Consider the following 22,392-nt stretch of genomic DNA (forward strand, 5'->3'; position numbering starts at 1 on the left):
CTATTATTATCCCCATTTTGTAATAAGAGATCAGACACAGAAAGAAATGCAAGACTATCTTCTTGAATACTTTTTCCTACTGAAGAAGTAGTAAATGAGACTTAGCTAATTCTGGCCCTTACCTGACAGTTCTATAATATCATGTGCCATCAGTTACACATTCACCATCATACTCTTAGAGCAGGGACACGTCTCTTACAATAGGAGACATTTCTCTTGTAAATTTTCCCAAGCCTGATGTTTTGTTCACTGTATCTCTTGTTGCATTATTTAATGCAGCTTTTAGGTATATTATTTAATACACAAATTAGTAGAACTGTTTCCTGGGCCTTTGTCAGTGCTCGAACACTGTTTGATGCAGCAGAACAGCCTCCGCAGGATGATGGACAGTACCACCATCTGTATCACTCTCAGGCCAGTATTTATGGCACTTCTATGCGGTGTGTTATGGAACCACCTCAGGTTGAGGTTACTGATAGAAGCTGGCCTTGCAGGACACTCTAATGCATTAGCCATAAAATTGAAAGGGCCTAGATTAAAATACTTGGTATCATGTTTTCATCTTAAGATAGTCCTGTTTTCTTCAACTGGAGCACAGTTCACTTGTGTGAGTATTTGGTAGGTGCAAATTGGACTAGCTGGGACTACAAACACGATCCAGTGTGCATAAACCAGGCACTGGACTGCTTCATTCTGCAAACACATAAAGCCTAAACAGGCCCAAAAATAATGTTTCTATATTTATAATTCAGATTTGAGAGAAATATCTCTGTTTAGAGATTTCTTGGCAGCTAAAGTGAGTGAGGGCTGAGAATCCTAACTGTAGGTGTAGAACCAAAATTCTGCTCTACATTCTGAGATCCTTAAGAAAACACAAGTTTAAGTTTTTTTCTGTGCCTTTATTGTGGAAAGCAGAGATCTAATCCTAGAGCATTGGCTTTGTGGTAATTTGAATGCGAGAATGAAAAGTTTGCTGACAGAATAGTAATTTTCTACTCAGTATTCCTATAGATTAGCTTTGTGATTCTTACTTGTGGTTCCCCTGACAAATTGGGATTTATCTCTCCATCCATTTTCATTGCAAACCACATCATAAAAGATGTTATTGACTGCTTTGTATTCAGCAACAAAATCCTCTTCTTATAATCAAATGCATTCTGACTGTTGATAAAAAAGCGATGCACTTGATAGCACACAGGGATTTAAATACTGAAAACTGCAAAGGGTATTTCTGCAGGCCAGTGCACAGTTCCTAGCAACGCTTTGGCCTAATTACTAGAAACTGGCTGCAGTCACAAGCTTCAGTGCCGGATTTTGAATATAGAAACTTTGAACAATGTCTAAATCTGGGTTTTGATACAGCCATTATGGAAAGGCAGAAAGAACAACATAGACCAGCTTTCAGGATTTTGAATTCCTCAAAATTGAAGACATTACTAAAGCCCACCAAAATACATACAGTAGTTAAACTGCACAGCAATGTAGATTTGATTAAAAAGTCTTCATTGCATTTCTTTCTATGTGAAAAAAGTGTCCTTAAATCCAAATCCTCCTTGTAATGTGCACACTTCATCTGAAACCATTCTTAAAATATTCTAATAAATTCTAAAAGAAAAGCCTATGCAAAAATGAAAAAGCATACTAATGGATACTTCAAAATCTGAAATAAATGTGTTTTTTAACCTAACTGTACAATCATGGAGCAGAAAAAAAAATGTCTCATTGTGATTAGCAGCAACTGGAATAAATCAAAGTGCAATCTAAAATTAACAAATCGTCATGTTATTTGTCAACATTACACCTCAAAATCAGAAAGTATTTAACGAAAACATGAAACAGCATGTACTAACACAGAAGGAAGTATTTGCTGGGGAAAAGAAACTTGCACTGCCCTACAGCTTCTTTCAACCAGTCCTTTTGGCCTCCCACTTTATCTCAGGATACCCAAGAACAAGCTTGTGCTGAGAAATCTGTTCAGTAAAATGCCATGTCTCATATTCTCAAAACAAAGGAATAAATCACCTTATACTATCATAAAACCAGACTGCTTTCTGGGTTTATAGATGAAGTAATCTCAGCTGGCTCTGGGGTAAAGAAGTCCATGCCTGAACAGAGAGGATGAGATTTCCCCAGTGGGACAAAGGGGAGGGAAAGCAAAACATTTGGAGGCTCTTTTAAGTTATCAGTGGAAAATCAGGATAAAGAAAACACAATTATTTTTAGTTGTGTTTCTCTCAGTGCACACCAAATTGTCTCTGGCACCATCCTGCACCAAACCACAGCTATTGACATGACATTTCTTATCGGAATAGGTAGGCCTGTTTCACAGAAGTGTGCACCTGTGATCTGCAAAATAATCCCATCAAATTTAATATCTTCCAGCCCTCTGTGGTATTATATACTGAAATAATCTGCCATGTACCATTTCCTTAAGTGCTATAGAAATAAGTTTAATTGTATTCTAAAGAGTCAAATCATGGTAAACGATGATTCTTGCACCAAAAAATCATCTTTAGTAACATTTTAACTGAAAAGGGGGGAGGGAGGGGAATGTAAAGATCTCAGTGGTACTAATGTTCTAATGAGAAAAGCCAGATTTGTGTCACAGAAAAAGTCATCTAGTCTATATTCAATCCAAATAAATTGGTTTAGATGTTATCCTAAATGTTTAACATATAGAATAAGAAGGTGCAAAACCAGAAAGTTGGAAATAAAATCATACAATGTTTAGAGGAGTTGAGAAGAAATGAACAAGGAGTACAGAAAAACCAGAAAGTGGGACAGAAGGTTGGAAAAGGGATAATACAACCATGAAAAATGGTTACAGGAGAAAAGGGACAAAACTGGCAGCAAGGAAGGACAAGTAAAATAATACTAAATGTGGAAAATACTTTTCTGACTTCTCACAGAAAATGAAAATCGAGAATGCTAAAAGTGACACTTATCCCAACATTAACAGTAGAATATTTCTTTAAGTTCTTCACTGTAATTGATCAGGAATTTTAAGTTTGCAAATTCTAGATGTTGCAGCCCTGCAGAGGTCAAGGATAGAAACCTGAAGCGCGTAACAGCTTAATTTCAGTCATCTTGACTGTCTTGTGTAATTTGCTATGTTTTGTTTTCAGTATCTGCCATTTAAAAATAGCATTCTAGTTCACATCGAGTTCATCAAATTAATTGCTGCAGACTGTGATTTTCAATGGTAGATGCTTGATGTGAGGCTTCCAAGCCTATGTTTGGGTAGGAAATACTCAGCTTCAGAACTGCCTGAACTGAATCTGCTTAGTGCACACTTAATGGAATCACTAAGATTCACATTTTTACAATCTGTTTTTTATTTTAATCCTTTAAGAAACTTGACAATAAAATGCAAAAAATGACCTTTTTTCTTTTTTTCTCAAGTAACTGCATCAGTGGATAAGATAATGCTGTGCACACTGATCTCCAATAGTGAGATTCTCCTTCACAAGAAGAGGTTTCATGTGAATATCTTCATATGTGCCATATTATCATAATCTGTTGTCTACAGGACAATCAAGGCGGAAGTGCTAGCTAACTCTGTAGCCATAAGGACTCAACGTAACACATATTCATACAGAGAAAATGTAGCTTACCACAGGAAAGAAATATCTGCATAACTCTTTGAGCCTGGATTTTTTCTATGCCGATGGATTCCTATTGTTCCTGATTAGTTGACAGTTATATTTCTGAGACAGTCAGTCCAGCAGCCAAAAACTGGTTCCTGTTGATCCCACTGTCCAGTCTTTTTTATATTCTCTCTTAGTGTTCTTTTAGTCTCGGGTGAAATGTTTTCTGTTGTCTTAGCTCATTCTGTAATAAACGCATCACAACTCCAGCACACACAATCAGTCAGAACTGGCAGTTTCTCAACTCCAGTAAACTCGGAACTGCATGAAGGCTAAATTACTTCTGTCCCAGGAGACTGATTCTTTGAGGTCAAGTCAAGCTCATTAAGGAGAACAGAGCGTGGGGAACTTTGTGCTGGAGTCTTTCAGCTATACCTATCATGCATAAATGCTTTGAATTCTCTGTATTATTTCTTTTATGTTATTTCTAGAACTATGCTGTCCCTTAACTATTGCATTACCAGTGTTTTTCTGTGACAGCCATGTGACATTGTCACTGAACACATCCAGTAAGTAAGCACAGTCTAATAAACAGGGTATACAATTGGCTTTAGGAGACTTGGATTCTCTGATTCTGACTCACTTTATGAGCCTGGGATGATCACACCTCCACCTGCACCACTGTTTCCTGCTGTAGCAATTTCCATACCCTGCTGCAGTTCAGCCGTCCACTGCAGCACAGGACTGTCTCACACTGCTGAGTTTTACAATGTTGAGCATAGATAAAGACACCACAGTTCTGTATGTGACAGTAACAAGGTCAGTGTCAGACTGATGATTTAACCTTCATGTATGTTCCTTTTTCTTTTCCCCTGTAAATGTTTCCATTACTGGAATGGAAAACAGCTAGATTGCTTTACTCCAAACAAATGAATAGGTTAGTACTGTCAGAAGACTTCTCTAGCAATTCAAGGAACAGGACGTGAAGAAGCAAAATAAGTAGCTGTGCAGTCTGTTTCCTTGTTGCACCAGAGTCATTATTAAAAAAAAAAAAAAAAAGATTAAAGTGCTCAGATTCACTGAAACTCAAAAGCTGTGATAGAAAAAAATCGTTTTTCACTCTTGCATCCAGTGGTTTGTTTGCAGAGCAAAGCACTTTCCAAATGCTAGAAGCCATGCTCAGTCAAGAAACTCCATAGTCCTGCAGTCTTCTCCTTCATTTACCTCTTAAACTCCAGTTCCTCCTCAGGTGACTTAACACTTACATTGTATCATTTACAAGAAGATTTAACCTCAGTGTCTCATGTTCATAAAAACATATTAAGAACTGCCCTGATTTGAAAAGTGATCTCAATGTTTTGTCAGTTCTCTGCTTTTCTCACCTGGTTGGCACAAGAGAAATACTTCTTCCCTCAAAGCTCTCAAATACACATCTGACCATTACCACATTTTTGTTTTTTTTTTTTTAAACAGAGTTGGTGTAGATCCAGATGAAGATATGAAAGCAGAAGCTGCAAACCAGGTATGTTATGATTTCAGATGTATGTGCTGCATAAACCTGAACCACTCAAGGAGAACATTTGACAAAGAAAGCATTATAGCTGGAAAATTTTTAAACCAGCAAATTATAAATAAAGACAATCACAGGATCACAGAATTGTAGGGGTTGGAAGGGACCTCCAGAGATCATCGAGTCCAACCCCCTGCCAAAGCAGGTTCCCTACAGCAGGTCGCACAGGTAGGCATCCAGGCAGGTCTGGAACATCTCCAGAGAAGGAGACTCCACCACCTCCCTGGGCAGCCTGTTCCAGTGCTCCGTCACCTCACTGTAAAGAAGTTCTTGCGCATGTTTGTGCGGAACTTCCTATGCTGCAGTTTCAGGCCGTTTCCCCTTGTCCTGTCTCCACTCACCACTGAAAAGAGTCCGGCCTCACCATTCTGCCCCCCACACCTTAGATACTTATAGACCTGGATCAGATCCCCTCTCAGTCTCCTTTTCTCAAGGCTGAACAGACCCAGTTCACTCAGCCTTTCTTCATAGGGGAGATGCTCCAGGCCCTTCACCATCTTTGTGGCCCTCCGCTGGACTCTTTCCAAGAGATCCCTGTCTTTTTTGTACTGGGGAGCCCAGAACTGGACGCAGTACTCCAGATGAGACCTCACCAGGGCAGAGTAGAGGGGGAGGATCACCTCCCTCGACCTGCTGGACACGCTCTTTGCAATGCACCCCAGGATGCCATTGGCCCTCTTGGCCACAAGGGCACACTGCTGGCTCATGGCCAACCTGTCGTCCACCAGGACACCCAGGTCCCTCTCCGCAGAGCTCCACTCCAGCAGGTCATCCCCCAGCCTGCATTGGTGCATGCAATTATTCCTCCCCAGATGCAAGACTCTACACTTGCTTTTGTTAAACCTCATCCGGTTTCTTTCTGCCCAGCTCTCCAGCCTATCCAGGTCTTGCTGAATGGCAACACAGCCTTCAGGCGTGTCAGCCAATCCTCCCAACTTCGTATCATCAGCAAACTTGCTGAGGGTGGCCACTATCCCTCATCAAGGTCATTGAGAAGGAACTGCAAATTGTCTCTATAGTACAGGGTACAGAAAAGGAGATGTATTTCATGAATATTTTGTAACTAAATGTGTTAGAGAGCTTTAAAGAAAATTATAAAGCAGCGCAAAGATATCCTGAGAATTCTGACAAGCAGAATAGTAGAAATGTAGCCTTCATAAATCCAGCTATTTATCACCTTCCAGATGAGACTTTCTGGAAAATGCAACATTTCAGAACAACTTTCCATTTCCTGGAATAAAAAGGGAAAGCGTGCAATGTTCTGTCCCAGCAGGCCATGTTTCTGAAAATATTTTTAACATAGAAATCTGTCTGTGTTCTGAACATAAAAACTTTAAACTAAAGGAGCTCGGTGAAAAAGCTCCCAAAGATCGTCTGCCATCCTCCCTATTTTGTCACATCTGTACAGAATTCTTTCAGACGCAGCATTGTCTGCAACTGTGACTCTGTAAGAGTCAGTACACATAGAGGTAAGGTGTCCTTTTGCATGCTAAGAGGAGTAAGGAAAATCAGCGTGAGACTTGGCAAATTCTCACAGCAAAAAAAAAAAGAAAAATAAAAACAACAGATAAAAAAATCTTGTTCCTGTTTCTGGGTAACACCATCCCAAGGATTCCTTCCAACTGCATAACTGCAACTGAAATTACCCAACAATTAGAAAAATGTAGTAAGTTAGGGCAAGAAATGAATGAGAGACTCCATCCACATGGAAATACATAAAAAATATTATTAGACTGAACATCTAAACTTTACCCACTTGCATATATCAGAAGTCATTTAGGGTCTCAGTTTTCACTGAGCTGAATGGAATTCACATGCCTAAATGTCCTAAAGTTTCTCTGAAAATAATAGAAAAAATTGATTCATATATGATCATATCTTTATTTTTACATCTCAGTCCCTAGCAAATGGCTGGTACAGCACCCTGTTGCACCAAGCTGTGATACTGATATATTCTGATACTGAAGGCACAGGTTACAAATATCACCCTCCTTGGTGACTTGGTAGTAATTCTTTCTTGCAATGCCTCTGCTGAAATTCTGGCTGAATACAGGACACACCACTTTTTTTATGTTGTTAACATTTATCTATTCCTGCGTGAATTTCAAAACCATTTAATTTCAGAGCTGTTCTCCTTTGCAGCAGTCACGAGCTATCAAACATAACAGAATGCTGAATTGAGTGGTATAAAATTGACCAAATGGTTTGTGAAAACTTGATTTCTCCAGAAACCCTGGGCTTCTAGTTGCCTCCTTCTTTTAATAGAAATGAAAATAATTGTTTATGAATAACAATAACATGTCAAGTGCCCAGCAGTGCCCTGTGAATCAACACCTATCTCTGTTGACAAAACTCAGGAACACAATTCAGGAGGTGTAAATAAATGTAACACATTTCATGCTCTGACATGTCCACGGCAGTAATCCTTATGGTATAAATTTTATTTTGGAAAATAGCTTTGCTGCACTGATTTCTTCTACCCTGTGGTCTTCTATTTTCATTTCTCTGAGTTCTTTGTATTCGACATCTCGATCTTTGACTGTTGCAGATCTCTATCGCATTCTCTGTAGCCCTCTTTAACTCAGTATCTATCAGAGTTGTTTGATCAATTTCAGGTTATTTATTTAAATTTTCTCTTTTTTCTCTCATCTTTTCTTCCCCTTTGTTGTCTTTTTGTTTTCCCTTTATTTCTAATATTTATCTATTATAATTTTTGTATTTATATAATATATAATGTTTTTATTTCATTTACCTACTTTACATTTTCTGTGTTGCATCTCTTCACAGTGAAACAAGTTGTTTTACTTGTAATAGCATAAACTAGAATACATTTTGGCTTTTCATAAGTATTACTAGATCACAGTTCAATCTGAATCCTGCACAGCGCATATTCATAAACCTCACACAGAACTCATATAAGTAACATACCAAGTGCCACTGTCTTCTGTTGCCACTTAATATCTCAGCCAGATGAGATGTGAGCCGCCTGCCAGCACTTAGTGCCATTAATTAGAGCTTCAGGGGATTGTACAAGAAGGACTGAACCCACTCAAGAATAAGATATTTAAAAGCCAGCAAATGTGTGAGAAGTAAGCCTCTAGACTCCCCCCTTCTCAGCCAGAATGGAGAGGCCTCCAGATCTGCTGCAGAAATTTCTGTCCATCTCCTTTGTGACCAAAGTTCCCAAGTCCATGATGGCTTGGAACCAGACCCTACAGTTTTAAGGATCAGCACACTAATATTATTATCATCAGTCCATTTACATGCATGTTAAGTATTATGAGAAAATAATTTTTAATGTGTTCGATTAGAATAAAAATAATTAGATAACGTGTTTTAAAACTGCATGAAGAAAAGCATTCCTATTACAAACTAACATCCAACAAAACAGAAACAAGAAAAAAATATCCTTTAGAGGACTGACAGTCCCATTCCTAATTCCATCATGCCACTGGTATTAATGTGATGCCCAGAGCAAGACCAAACTAGCTATTTTTGCACAGAAGACTCTCACAAATATATTATTCCAAATTATGATTCTCAGTAAAATGACAGCCCGTCTACCTGTGCAGGGTATCCCAGAATTAGTTTACAGCATGAAAAACAGTATTTTGAGTCAGTGCATTTTGGTGCTTATGACTGCCCCTGCTTTTCCAATATTTCTGTGATCTCCTCTCTCTTGGAGAGCAGCACAGAAAGCAGTGCCATGATTATTAGAATACCACAGTACCTTCAAAAATGACATTTGGTTAGGCATACAGCATCCGAGCTTGTAGGAGTAAACTGAAGTAATCCCACAACAGCAATTAGATCAAAATGTCATTTTACTGATCTTAGAATACAGTGCTCCTCAGCTGCTTAATAAAATTGGAATCATTAATAAAACTAAATGCTGCATTCCTCCATCAAGTATACAGTATAATGAGAAGTGTGTTATATGAGCCAAATTGCTCATGAACCAATTTGAGAGATGACATTCCTGTAAGAGAGGCTTTTCAGATTAGAAGGGGAAAAAAGTACAATAAACTGTTACTGGTTTGACGTATTTTTAATATTGGAACTTCATGGTTTTTTGTCATAAAAACGCATTTCACTTTTTCATTTGCTTATTTGCAGACTGCATGTAACTTGGATAAAAATACAACCAAAGCAGAGAGCGCATGGCTGTTCAGAGTTTGGTATGTATTTGATCACAGGTATCCTTTTCTGTTCCAAGCTGCAGGTGATAGTTTCATTACAACTGGCACTTTCATAATACCCCAAACTGGTTTACTTTCAGAAACAAAAACTAAAGACGTTGAAATCAATTATACTTTTGTAAGGAGAAGAAATATTGAAAGTTCAAATACAAAGTTCTAGAGAAGTAGAGGAGTGCAGTGGTGAGGCTGCTTCTGAGAACCAGCTGAGATGCAAAGCTGCGCTCTACAGCAGGATTTCCAGGAAGCTCATACTTGATATTTCCTGGACTTCTGAGCCTTTCTACATCCTTCCACATTCGTACTGATGCAACAATAACTGATTCTCTTCACACTCATGCTCTCTTACTCTTTACACCAGCATTAGTGACCCTTGCTGTCACTAACACCTGTGCAAAGAGATGATAAAAGCAACCATTCTGATTTACTGTCATTTCAAATTCACTCTGGAGAGGCTCTGTGTATGTCAGCGAGATCCCAGAATAATAATCATGCTTTAGCTATTAACAGAAAATAAAATGAATACAGTACAAGTCCTGATAATTTCCAAGCATAGTAACTAAGGAGCTAAATGGGCAAAACTTTTCTAGTAGTCTCCATTATTCGGTAGCATTTCTACTGATAATTCCTTTGTCCTGCACTAGTGAGTAGAAATTAACATTCCAGTTATATGTTTGTTTTTCTGTTATGATCTGCAATGAACTAAGATGAAATATTTCAGCTTCCTAAGAAAAATTCTACTGAAGTTATCTTTCAAAGAGTCTTTTGACAGGGAAAAACAAACAAACAAACAACATATATCTGGTTATAAATGACTGTATTGATCTAATTCATCTATCAGAGCAGCTTCAAGGGCCAAAAAGCTCTTAGTATTTTCTTAGAATAATTACTTAATAATACTTACAAGTCGTAGGTAAATGCAATATAAAACAGGAAACATGCTTAAACATTAATGCTGGGTACCAGAATAACTGACTTTAGCTACCATCCAGGCCTCTGTTTTTTCAGAAAGAAAAAGCCTGTGGTTGTGATTTATCTTAAAAGCTGCAGGTTGAAAGAGATAGATGAATGGGGTGGGAAGGAGAAGGAAAAAAATAATTGTGCTCTGAAAATGAAATAAGAAAGCAGAAGGCAAGAACTGGACAAAGGTATGAGTTAGAAAAAAAGAATGAAAGAGACAACAAGGGTAGAACTACAAATCGAGGTACAGAGGAGGAAGGGAAAGAGAGAAATCGATATGAAATAGTTGGACAACAGGGCCTGCAAAGTGAAAAGAATGTGGAATTCAGCAGAAGTGAAAATGATGGTCTTTACTACTGTCTTCCCAAAGGTTATCTGTATGGCAGAGATCTTAAATCTTCGCTTCTGACATTTTATCTAGAAAGTTATTTTGAATCTGGGTTTGTAATGCTTTTTTTTTTTTACAAATTCTAGTTTCTAACTCTTTTGCATTTCAAGAATATATTATAGTGATGTGATTTTTTTACGAGTCATAAAAAGAACGTGTTCTTAAGTATCAACTTCTTTAAGTCATAAGCTTTCTTCAAAATTCAGATGTTCAAATATTACAACCACACCTTTATCCTAAAATGTATTTCTATTACAAATAAAACACTTCGAATTTTACAAACAGAGAAAAGGTATATCCATACACAATAATGGTTCAGCCCACGAATGCTGTGACTCACAGCACTGAGTGTCTCATCAGTATGGCATTTTTTGAGGTAACACTCTTTTTGTGGAGACAAACTATCCATACAGATTTTCTAGGTTTGTTTTTCTCTAACATTACAAAGCTGTGGTGCTAAATTTAAAAGAAGAAATTGTCATGTAACACCATGTTTGTGTCCAGTAAGATTGCATGGAGGATTATGATATGGTTTCCAAAGATAAGACAGTGAAAAATAACCATCTATCTGGAAATACACTTTGAAAGTGTAGATGATTGTGACATTTCTATAGTTAGGAATTTCCTCTTAGGCATTAACACCAATCTGCTGACTTTTCTGGCAGTTACATCTCTTATGCTTGTTTATTTTGTGGCCAAAAAGCAAAAAGGAGGAAACGTCACTGAAGAAGCCAAAAAGCGGTGCTGTTTTTTTGCTGTCATTCTGAATGATTTTCACTTATTCCAGTCGATTTAGATGGTGACAATGTGCCAGACTAGGGTAGAATTTATAAAAAAAAAAAAAGACTTTTGAGGATCAAATTTTATATTTGTTCTGAATAAAACAGTAGAAGCCTTATCCAGAGCCAGCTGGATTCAATAAGGATTGTTTAAGCAAGTATCTTTGAATCAGGTATTGACACCTAAGAAAAACACACCATTCTCTAAAATCTAGGCTAGGAAATTCTTACACTGGAACAAGAAAAATGAAGAGATCATTTAAACCATCTTAAGTAAGCTCAACATATGCTCTTGGAATTTCATCTCAATTATTTAAACAAGTAAAATGCAAAACAAAATACTTGGTATCTGACATTGGGATAATTCCACTGAATTTATTTCGGCTTCCTTGTTTTTACAACTCAGAGTAGGTTATCATTTGAAGCTGTGATATACTCCTAAGGGCAAGTGGAGATGTGAGGAAAGCAACACAAAATACTTCATGAATTTGTTTTTAGGAAACAAACAGCACAATACACATACTTTTGTATTGTTGTTTTTTCAAGGCAGATGCAGCCAAGTTTAGCTAGTGAATAAGTAAGTTAGTGGGAATTTCATCTTGTAGGGACAAGACCTGAGTACGTAAGGGCAGAGCTCAAACAGGTGGTGTGCAAAGATTTCCCATCCCAATGCATCCCACAATGAAATTGTAACTTTAGTCCCAACTGGCAGCAATCTGCTTTAGCTCTTCTCAGTCTTCTACCTCTTTACTTGCTTATAAGCATTGCTGTTTTTTGCTGCCTAATCTCTACCTGTCTAGAGTTAGAATTCTTTCTTTTCTACAAAGGCCTTTATTCCTGTCACAACCTCTTCCTTAAAATGAAGGTAAAATGAATCTAAGAATGTACTGTAAACAGCCTTTACCTGCTTCTCCAGCTACTTTGGACTAAACTTATTCTGCTATTCTTGGTTTGATATGTTATTACACAAAGCTTCCTTCTCTTTCTGTATTCATGAAATCCTGACTTCCTCACAGGGGGTCATTGTTGCTCTCACGGATTGTTCTGTAGCATCAGTCAGGAAGGTGACTGCACTGCTCTCCCCCTTCTGGTGGAGCACTTGCATTAAGGAGAAAGTATTTGGGACTCCTACACTGAAGTACACAATAAAGCAATAAAATATGCAGAAATAACTGAAACTGAAGATGAAAAAGGGAACATAATGCTCTGCTAAGATTTTTCCTTCCACAAATGCTCACCTTCTTCATAACAAGAAGCTCATATCATGTTGCAGGATAATTATGTGAGCTTACTCATCATACTCTAGCTTGTCCTGAGCAGAAATGTCTTACTTTATAAAAGGAAAATATGTGCTAGAGTATAATAAAGTAAGAAGGAAAAGAACAAAAGATGGCTTCACATGCTCTTAGGTTTCAATTAAGAAGTGTTAAACTGCAAGAGATAAGCCTTGGTTCCACCTACAGCCAAGTCTGTTCTTTTCTGGCAATGGAGTAGAATGGAACTGTGTGCTGTGATCATCTAAGACCGAATGAGCAGAGCTCTGCTGCTGCCTATTTCTGGCAGGCATGAGGACTGATAAGAGGTCAGGCAGGAATCAGTTGGCAGAGGCGTACTGCAGGTATTGCAGTGACACGTCTACTGCATCCATTGCACTGAGCTGCCAAGCCCGCACAGGAGCACAGCTGTCTGGCTTCCTCAAAGCTTTGCTTTTTGATACCCTCATGCACACGGTCACAAATAAAGTAGTGCAAGGGGAAGTTTCTTCTTTTCAGATTTCTTTTGACTTTGAGGAACTAACATTCGGTTACGCTGAATAGAAACAGGAGTCTGGTTCTGAGTGAGGCAATTCTCCATGGAACAGCTGCCAAAAATGTTTCTACTTGAACTGCAGCTGTCTGTCATTCAGATGTGCACCGTTTAGTTAAAGAAAAAGGTTGTTTGTGTCCTTTATGCTCACCTGAAATCAATCAGCCAAAAGGAACTGTGTTATTTGTAGACTTCAAAAGTTTCTCCTCCTTAACTTATCGGGGCACCTAACTTTTTATTTCTGCTGTCCTTTGTTACACAGATAAAACAGCCATAATGGCTGCCTATGAAGCAAGATAAGTGCTTTTCTATGCTTGTGAGAAAATGGAAAAACTACCAAAGGCAAAATTCCATTCCAGGGTGAACTACCAATCAAATTAAAATTCAGAATTTTGCGACTTTCAAATGAATTTTTCTTAAGGGATAACTTACCACTGTCATATTAGAGACAGACATTTTGGAAAGAAAAGGCAAGAGTCTGTAAGCAGGCACATGCATACCATTTTCTTTTACCTGCTGTAGAATTAAAGCTTTTTTCATTATTGCCACTCTGTTTTGATTCTTTTATCACTGTGGTAGTAACAGTAAAATGATACTCAGTGGCCTAGCTGTAGACCAGGACCTTATTTTGCTGGACAGCTTCCAATCTGAGAAAAGACACCCCTCTCTGAGACTTCAGTCTCATTACCACTCAAAGAAGCATAAAAAAATCAGTGCAAGCACATTCAGGTAGTTCACAGAAACAGTAATGTAGGATTGGCTATCAGAAAAGGTAGGGTTCATAGCAGAGAGATGCTAATCAAGCACAGGAATCTGTTTTGCAGATTTTACAAGCAGATAATAAAAAAATCTGAGAGTAAAACACCCCAGCTGAGGGATTTTAGTGGACATCATAACACAACAATGACACAAGAGCAGCTGACTAATCATAAAGCTTTCTCAAATGCTACAGACTTGAGAAGGACAGGAAACCAAAGGACATTTTAGTACTAGCAATAACTACCTGAACTTAGTTCAAAACTTATTAAAAGAGAGGACTTGTAAGCATCTGATCCACTGTTCTTTTCTCTTTCCTGCCCAAGTATTTTTAAATGAAAGTTCAGGGGAGACATTATCGCTTCCCATAACTACCTGAAGTGACGTTGTCAGGAGCTGGGGTTGGCCTCTTCTCTCATGTAACTAGTGATAGGACTAGAGGAAATGGCCACAAGTTGCGCCAAGGGAGATTCAGGCCAGACCTTAGGAAATACTACTTTTCTGAGAGAGTGGTCAGGCCTTGGAATGGGCTGCCCAGGGTGGTGGTAGAGTCACCAACCCTGGAGGTGTTCAAGGAACATTTGGATTTTGTGTTGAGGGACGTGGTTAATGAGATATATTGGTGATCGTTAGACAGTTGGATTGGATGGTCTTGTAGGTCTTTTCCAATCTTGGTGATTCTATGATTCTATGCATCTATTACTAAACATAATTTAACTGCCAACTGCAAACAAAAAGTTAACTAGAAAGAGATTTTAAAAAATTGTGGTTCTTTTACATTATTTGATGCACGTTCCTTTTCACCTTCCCATTGCAAAAGACATACATGAAGACTATTTGTAATAGTTTCCTGATATTTTTATTGCACAATATGAATCTTTTCACTCACCCTTTCTCCACCATGATCCTGAAGGAAGAGACGAGCTGCAGGACTTTTGGTTACACAAAGTATAATCAAAAGGATCAGAAGTAAGGAGCTGAAGTTTGAAATTTTTACTATTTAGGTTTTTCATCCTAGCACTGAAACTCATACATTGTGCAAAGACCTATTTATATGTTCAGAGCTGAAAAATATAGCAAACAACAGGCTAAGTACAACTTTGTAAGTTACAAAGGAAGACAATAGAAAGATGAGATGAGACTCTTTTCTGTATTCTAACTTTATCCCTCCAAGCAATACAAAATAACATACAAACTATATAATTCTGGAAGCAAACTGTTATGGGTTTATTTTCTTGTTACTTCAGTGGTAGCAAATCCATTGTTAAAAGGCCTTCGTACTTTAGCTTGTTCTTGCCTATAAAGGAAGAAGTAGAGAAACATGGGGGAATGGGATTTCAAAAAATCAATGTTCAAAATAATGATTAAGCAGTGCAGGCACGGTACGAGTGAAAAAGGCAAGCATGTCATTGCTACTGTGATTTGAGAAAAGGAGAAGTGCTTTTGTGTGAAAAGAGATCCACAATATCCAAAAAAACATTTTGTGAGCTGTTATTGAGTTCTTGTTCCCATCCTTCAGGGACATACAGGGCTAGGTTCTATTTTCTGTACTTTGTGTCAAATGGTCATTGATTTTTGAAGGAGTTTTGCATGGTTTCTAAGGCAGAATCCGGGCTTCAGCTTGTTCGAAACAACTCAGTGTAGAATCACCTGCTTTTATATGTAACATCTTAGCTCATTTGACACAGAATACCTTTTGTTTTTCAGCTCAAGGGCTTCTCTCAATTTCTGATAAGAGGAATCACAAGCGAATAAAAAGAATGTTTCACAGAGCCCAACAGCCCCAATATAAACGTATGAGTCTTTGTGCAACTATACTGCTATATTTCATGTGAAAATATATTAAAATATGTGAAAATCTACAATAGCTAAAAAGTATTCATTCCACAAGAAGTTCAAAATTTTAAAAGCAAAATTATTCATAAACAAAATATGACATTTTAATCTTTCCTGTATAAAACAGCTCTAAATCTTATTTTAAAAGCCAAAATGTTATTTCTTGAATGGTTCTGAAAGGTTTCCGAGGCTCATCAACTGCATAGAGACTAGCAGCCCACCAAGTAGGTCAGAAAATGGACAAAAAGTCAAAGTGGAACTGAAGATTCTGGAATCTGCCTTTTGCAGGGTGCTCAGCACTGGCTGTTAATGTGCCTTTCACAAAGGAGCAGAGGGAACAGGAAAGAAGTTAAAGCTCCTGCCTAGTGTTCTGCCAGAGCTTTCTGTCGGTTTATCTTGCTTTGTTATGTCACTTAACCAGTCCTTCAGACACAGAGATAACGTCTGAAGGTTTTTGACTGGCTATGACCAATTTCCTGTTCTAGCAGCTGAGATTAAGGAATCCCCTTGTCCTCAGGCACCAGTCTACTGTGTGCCTGTTGGTGAGCACTCCGTGCCCCAGCCTAAGCAATCTTTGCCCATTCCCAAGAGCTGAGACACTCGAGCTATTCCTCCTGGAATTACCAAGTGCAGAAGCTGTACTTTCAAGTCCCACCGCAAGCACACAGCACTACATACAGCCAAGGCCCCAGTCAGACAATCCAACCTGCAGAACCACTTTCATTTCTCTGTTAATCTGTTAATTTCTCTGTTCTCTGTTTTTTTTTTTTCAGCTGCATTAAGCCACTGTAGACAATTGTAGCATGTTAAATCTTGACAGCATCAAGATTTTAGGCTTTAGTATAAAAGAAATTCAGCAAATACAGTAACAAGATAGAGCAAAGTTCAGAGGATTTCTTTTACAGGCAAACTTTATGCAGAAGTATTATATTAATAGCTGTAGTCAAATATTCTAGCACAGACACAATTTACAAGTGGAAAAATTCCTACTTTAAAGAAACACTTTGCAGTTCTGCAGCTTCCTTCTACCTGTATAGCTGTCTGTTACATTCCTATCAAGTCAAAGTACAGAACTTGAAGCAGCTGCACCAAAGCTTAATGTACTGAATGGAATCCCAGTGTATTCACCAGAACAAACTGCTGCTCAAGCTACCATAGTATCTACCATAGTAGATTTTACTGATGGATATTGATTATTATTCCTTGTGACAATTTTTAATTCTATTTTTCCCTCCCCTTCTCACTCCATTATTACAGTATAGTGTAGCATGAACATAGAAAGAAGCAGAAGAATAGGCTTTTATCAGCCCACTCAAGCATGAAATTACAGTTTGTTGGCTGACAATACACAACTGTATAGACGAGACCAAAATATGATATAAAAGTACTGGAAGCTCATAAGATAGACATAACCATAAGTTAATTCCTTCTTCCAAGGCTCCTGCTATTTCGTTTACAGCCTTGAATGCACAAAAAATATTCTACGTTACATCTAAAGCATTTTCAAATGTTTTTATGCATGTGTATCTTTCACTGTTGCCTTCCCAGGCACTAAGCATATATCAGGATGGTTGAATGTGCATGCAGTGCACACTGCATATGTAATACCATCTATAAATGGTACTTCTTTTATAGCAGCAATTGTCACAGCAAGATGTTGCTAATTATAACATTACCTAAGCAAGAAATTGATACTCCTTCCTAGGAAGGGTCTGTTATTAACGTTAAATCACAGCAGTATTGTTGTAAAACCATGAGACTATAAAGGAATTCAGAATAATTAAGGTTATTACCAGGAATGCCAATGGGCAAATTAATGACAGGCCACGTATTAGAAAGTACTGTTGAATTGAACTCTCTTATGGAAATCTATTATTGGGATGCAAAAACCCAAGGGCATTCACAATGCCTTCAGAGGGGGATACGGATCAGACCCTCAATAGGCCTTGTTTGGAAGCTTTGTCTGTACACTGGCATTTTTCCCACTTCAGCGGTTGCTGTTGAACAGACACTGTTGGTATTGGCTCAAATAGCTGTGAGCTGAATTCAGCCATTTCAGCGTCCTCAGAAACAGAAACACCAATAAGGCTAAGCAAAAGGACAAATGATGGGGGAAAAAAATCTAAGAACACTCCAGCAATCAGCGATTCAAAATAGTGCAATTCTTGACAGCAGAGAAACTCAAGAGCTCTTTTCTATTTTATGATTTTGAAATAGGTGTCTGATTCACCATAACATGTGCATCATCATGCATTCAAATGTATGGTTAATCAACCAGTCTTAGCATCAGTGCATGGCACTTCTCAAAGGGATGCAGAGGGAAGGTGAAGGGGATAAATCAGAAAAAATAAAATATTGATTTATGGCTGACCGTAGGTTTGCATGAGGTGATGAAGCATTACATTTCATGAGTTCACAACTGTCAAAGGATGCATACATCCAAAACAGGAGAGAGAAAGGTGGTCTTCTGTCTTAACACTGTTCTAAGAGCTTCGAGAGTACAATGAAAGTCAGAGCATATAGCCAAGAGGAATACAGCCTATTAATTTACCTGCCTAAAAAAATTGGCAGAGCCCTACTGAAAATGAAGGTTAACTTTTCATTTTTCATAAATACAGTCCTAGAACTCAGGAACCTCTCAACTTCTATAGGTTCAGGTCATCCTAATAGAGAGTGGTGGACTTCATTTGAGTAGCATTTGTTTTATAAAACAAGCATCATTCCTCCCAGCCAAACATGTTCATGGCTCTCCTAGTGAAGGCTATTTGACAAAACTTATCATCCTGACCTTCACTGCACAATGGGATCTGCTTAGTTTCTCAGCAAATACAGATTTGACATTTACATAAACTTTTACAGGGTCAGATGAAGAAAATTCATTGACAGTATTTTCTAAACTTTATCAGTAGATAGCTAGTTGTCATTGTCTATAGGTCAAATTGAACTTTAAGAAAATCTGCCTCAGATCCAAGCAGAGCACTGGTTCTACTTCCATAAAACCTGCATCACAGCCAGTATCACAACCACAAGACCTTTCACTCTCCATTCTTAGTGGTAAGGGGAATAGGAATATGCTATGACTTAAAGAATTTGATCTGTGGTAGAGCAGAACCCAATTCTTTTATTCCATGAACACTGTTCTTTCTACTACTGGAAAAAGGAGTAATTCCTAAAGGTGGGCAGTAGAGGAGTAGCTGGCTGCACAGAAGATTTTCAGGTGTTCTCCTTCTATGTCACAGCTGGTAACAGAAGTACCCAGAGGGAGGGGAATGATAATTGATTGTAATGCTAACTTTCAGAGAGCATTTGTTTATCTAAGGGACAACAAAAATCACATAAAAAATGTGCAGGTTCATTGTTTGTGAGGCTGCTGTTTCAAAATGTAAGAGATACTGTCATGGAAGGTTAAGAAATGATGAAAGTATAAGTGTTTTATCTGCTAAGTTTGATCAGATTTATTTTTTTTAATTTCATGCTACCTGATTAAAAAAAAAAAAAGCTTTAACCTGTTAAATATGTATTAATAAGTTATTATAAAGGATGTTTTATTTTTTGAGACCATTAAAAAAAAAATTGGTCTTCCATGTAATTATGTAATAGAGACACAATCAGGCTATGAATGGAAAATCTCACACACAGTCCTTGAAGTTCCTGAACAGTGGTGATGGACTTAAAACAATTGGCTGTCTATTCACTAGAAATGCATACAGTGTGTTCTGGTCAGTCTCCTAAAAGCAACCTGATGATTTTTCTAACTGATTCTTTACCACACTGTTGTACTTCCAGTACTTAATTTTGGATCCACAAGTAGAGAAGGACAGTTAAAAATTGAAACTTTTCTTTATGATTCTTTGAAATAGGGTATTTTTAAAATAATGCACTGAAATACATCTTTAAGTGCTTAAGCAACAGGAAACAGTTACTTGTAAAAGATTCAGGAATAAAAAAATTATGATCAGATCTTTTATTATAAACTTTGCTCAGTTCCACCTATTTCAAAGAAAATCCCCCACTCTTGCTTTGCAGTGTCTCTAAGTAGATCAAGAAGAGGCTCCTTCCTCGCTTCACTTTGACATATTGTTGAGAACCTGTGGTCTGAGCTGAGAGATGACTTCAGCTGTGGTTCTAACATCAGGGTAACAGCACAAGCTTCAGGGCAGCCTGTTAGTCTCAGTTTATACCAGTAGAGGAGAAGCTGTTGAAATATACAATCTTCAAGCCTTTCATCATACGTCTTTGACTTCAGTCTAATAAGAGCCTCATTCACAAACCTTCCATGTTAACGTCCGCTCTTTTTTAAACTAGTTGGAAGGGAATTCTCTTCCATTCTACATGGTTTCAAGCTGGATTCCTCAATAAGAAAGCATGAGGGAAGCAGATATTTCCTCAGCTGTCACACTACCTTACCTAGCCTTGGTCATGAGGCTGCTTGTGCTGTCTCATTCCCCAACAACCAGCTGGCAGCTGGGGAGGGGGAGCACAGCCATAGAGCACAGAAACCTGATTTGCACTTCAACTGTCGACAGAACATCTAAAATCAGTTCCAGGAATTTTGAAGCATACTGATAAACCCTAATATTTTCAATATGACTAAAAAAAGGATTGATAGACTCTTTAATAGGGAAGCACAGACATGGTTTTTACTCATGAAAAGCCCAGTATGACTTATTCAAAACCTGATTCTTCATTAAAGATACAGAAAAGTGCATGTCATAAATGGTTAAGGTTTTGAAATTCTTTGTGGATTATTCACTGAAATTTGCATCGCTACACAGCACAGACTATTTTTGGATTCTGCATAAATAGAATATCTAATATAGAATTACATTATAATGAAATACGTAATAATTCAAGTACTCAAAGAGTTCTTCATGTACTGCAGGCATCCAGAAGTTTCAAATGCATAAAGTATGATTACATTTTCTGCACAGATGACTGCATATTAGGTTTGTTCACAGTTAATTAAAACTCAGATATATATAACATATATATGCATGTATATACAGTATGCTAAGACATAGTTAAACTGCTGTTAATATTTTGTATCGTGGCCAGTGGGAAACTGGCAAATAAAGATGGGATTGTTCTAGAGTGCTTGAACCTTCCAGCCAAATCAAAGGCTGGTACTTTGTGCTACTCAGAAAATGCTATTTATTAATAGGCTATGAAAATGCAGATAAAACAGCACTGGATCTGATTGTTCACAGGTTGCTACACAAATTCAAAGAGAAAATATAATAAAACATAAGAACAGTATTTTTATCTGCTACCACTCAACTCAGTGAAAGCTTAAATTGTAAAATATAAGAAAATAATATTTTAAAAATAAGAATAAAAATTATATGAAAAATAAGTATAAAATACATAGGCACTCCATTTGAACATTTTCAGCGCTCTTTTCCTTCACTTTTGTCTCAGTTATGTAGTGGTTATAGCTCAGTTATGCAGCTTCAACAGCACTGCCTCACCGAAGGCTGCTCTGTATCTTGTCTGCTAGGACATTCTCTCAGGAAACAAAAGCAGTTGATTCAATCCCTCTTGGGCCAAGAGGAACCAAAGGTCCTCATTTTCACTTCCCAGATTTCAGCTATTATGTAAGAAAATGCCAGTAACCCACCTGGCAGCTGAGATTTATTGGTTGAGTTAACTGCTGTCTCGATGAGTTAGGCTTGGTACAAGGACACCTAACTTATCATGTCACTTTGGGAAATAAGGCATAAATGAAATACCTCCACAGTCATCTCCAAACCACAGTGATTCCAAGGATTCCATTTGCTTCTTAGTGTGCAAAGGGATATGATCAGGAACCTACAAAGATTTCTAGCTAAAAAGGCAGGTGTTCTATGGTTTGTTCTTAACAATGTAAAAACTGTTCTTAACAGTGTAAAATGCCAGCTCTCCTAATATTAATGGATTATGTAGCTTCCATTAACATAAAGGGTAGCTGAAAATTACATTTTTGTTTAATTTCTTATATGCAATAAATACATCTACATGTCTTTTTTTTTTTTAAGACACTGCACATTCAACAAGATAGCCATTTATTTGTGGTTGTTTTTAAGCATAAAGACATGAAAGCTTACAAGTTTAAATGCAGAATATGCTTTATGCCTTAGAGATAATGCTTTCTGAGTCTTCTACCTTTACCAACCTATCCACCCTCTACACATCCCAGAGCACTAATCTATTATTTATTCCAGTAAGAACAGATTGATAATGCTTTCTTAACATCTGATATGTCTGATCAAAATAACCAGTTCCTAGACTGTGGATTCTTCCCACATTCAGTCCAGATGTGTAGCTGTTCTTCCAAAAGCACACAGCTAATCTTCAAGGGCATTTACAGCAATATCCCTCATGACAATCTGGCAAAAAGCATAAATAAAATTTGGGGTGTCATTTTATGCATAGAGTGGTAACATCCACTCAATATAAACAAGCAAAAATGCCTATGCAATTCACTAGCAAGCAGGCACATGCTTTTCCTGCCTCCATGTGCAAGGCAATTGCAATG

At 37.7% G+C, this 22,392-nt stretch overlaps 1 protein-coding gene across 1 annotated transcript in view; it reads left to right on the forward strand.

The window, feature by feature from the left end:
• SLC9A9 (solute carrier family 9 member A9) overlaps positions 1-22,392 on the forward strand; it is a 180,378-nt gene that overhangs the window by 113,020 nt on the left and 44,966 nt on the right. The window contains exons 13-14 of the mRNA XM_048954553.1: positions 5,061-5,109; positions 9,274-9,353. Coding sequence (XP_048810510.1) covers positions 5,061-5,109; positions 9,274-9,353 — 129 coding nt within the window. The remainder of the gene's footprint in view (positions 1-5,060; positions 5,110-9,273; positions 9,354-22,392) is intronic.

This window comes from Lagopus muta, chromosome 9 (assembly GCF_023343835.1).
Source record: "Lagopus muta isolate bLagMut1 chromosome 9, bLagMut1 primary, whole genome shotgun sequence".
Classification (NCBI taxonomy): domain Eukaryota; kingdom Metazoa; phylum Chordata; class Aves; order Galliformes; family Phasianidae; genus Lagopus; species Lagopus muta.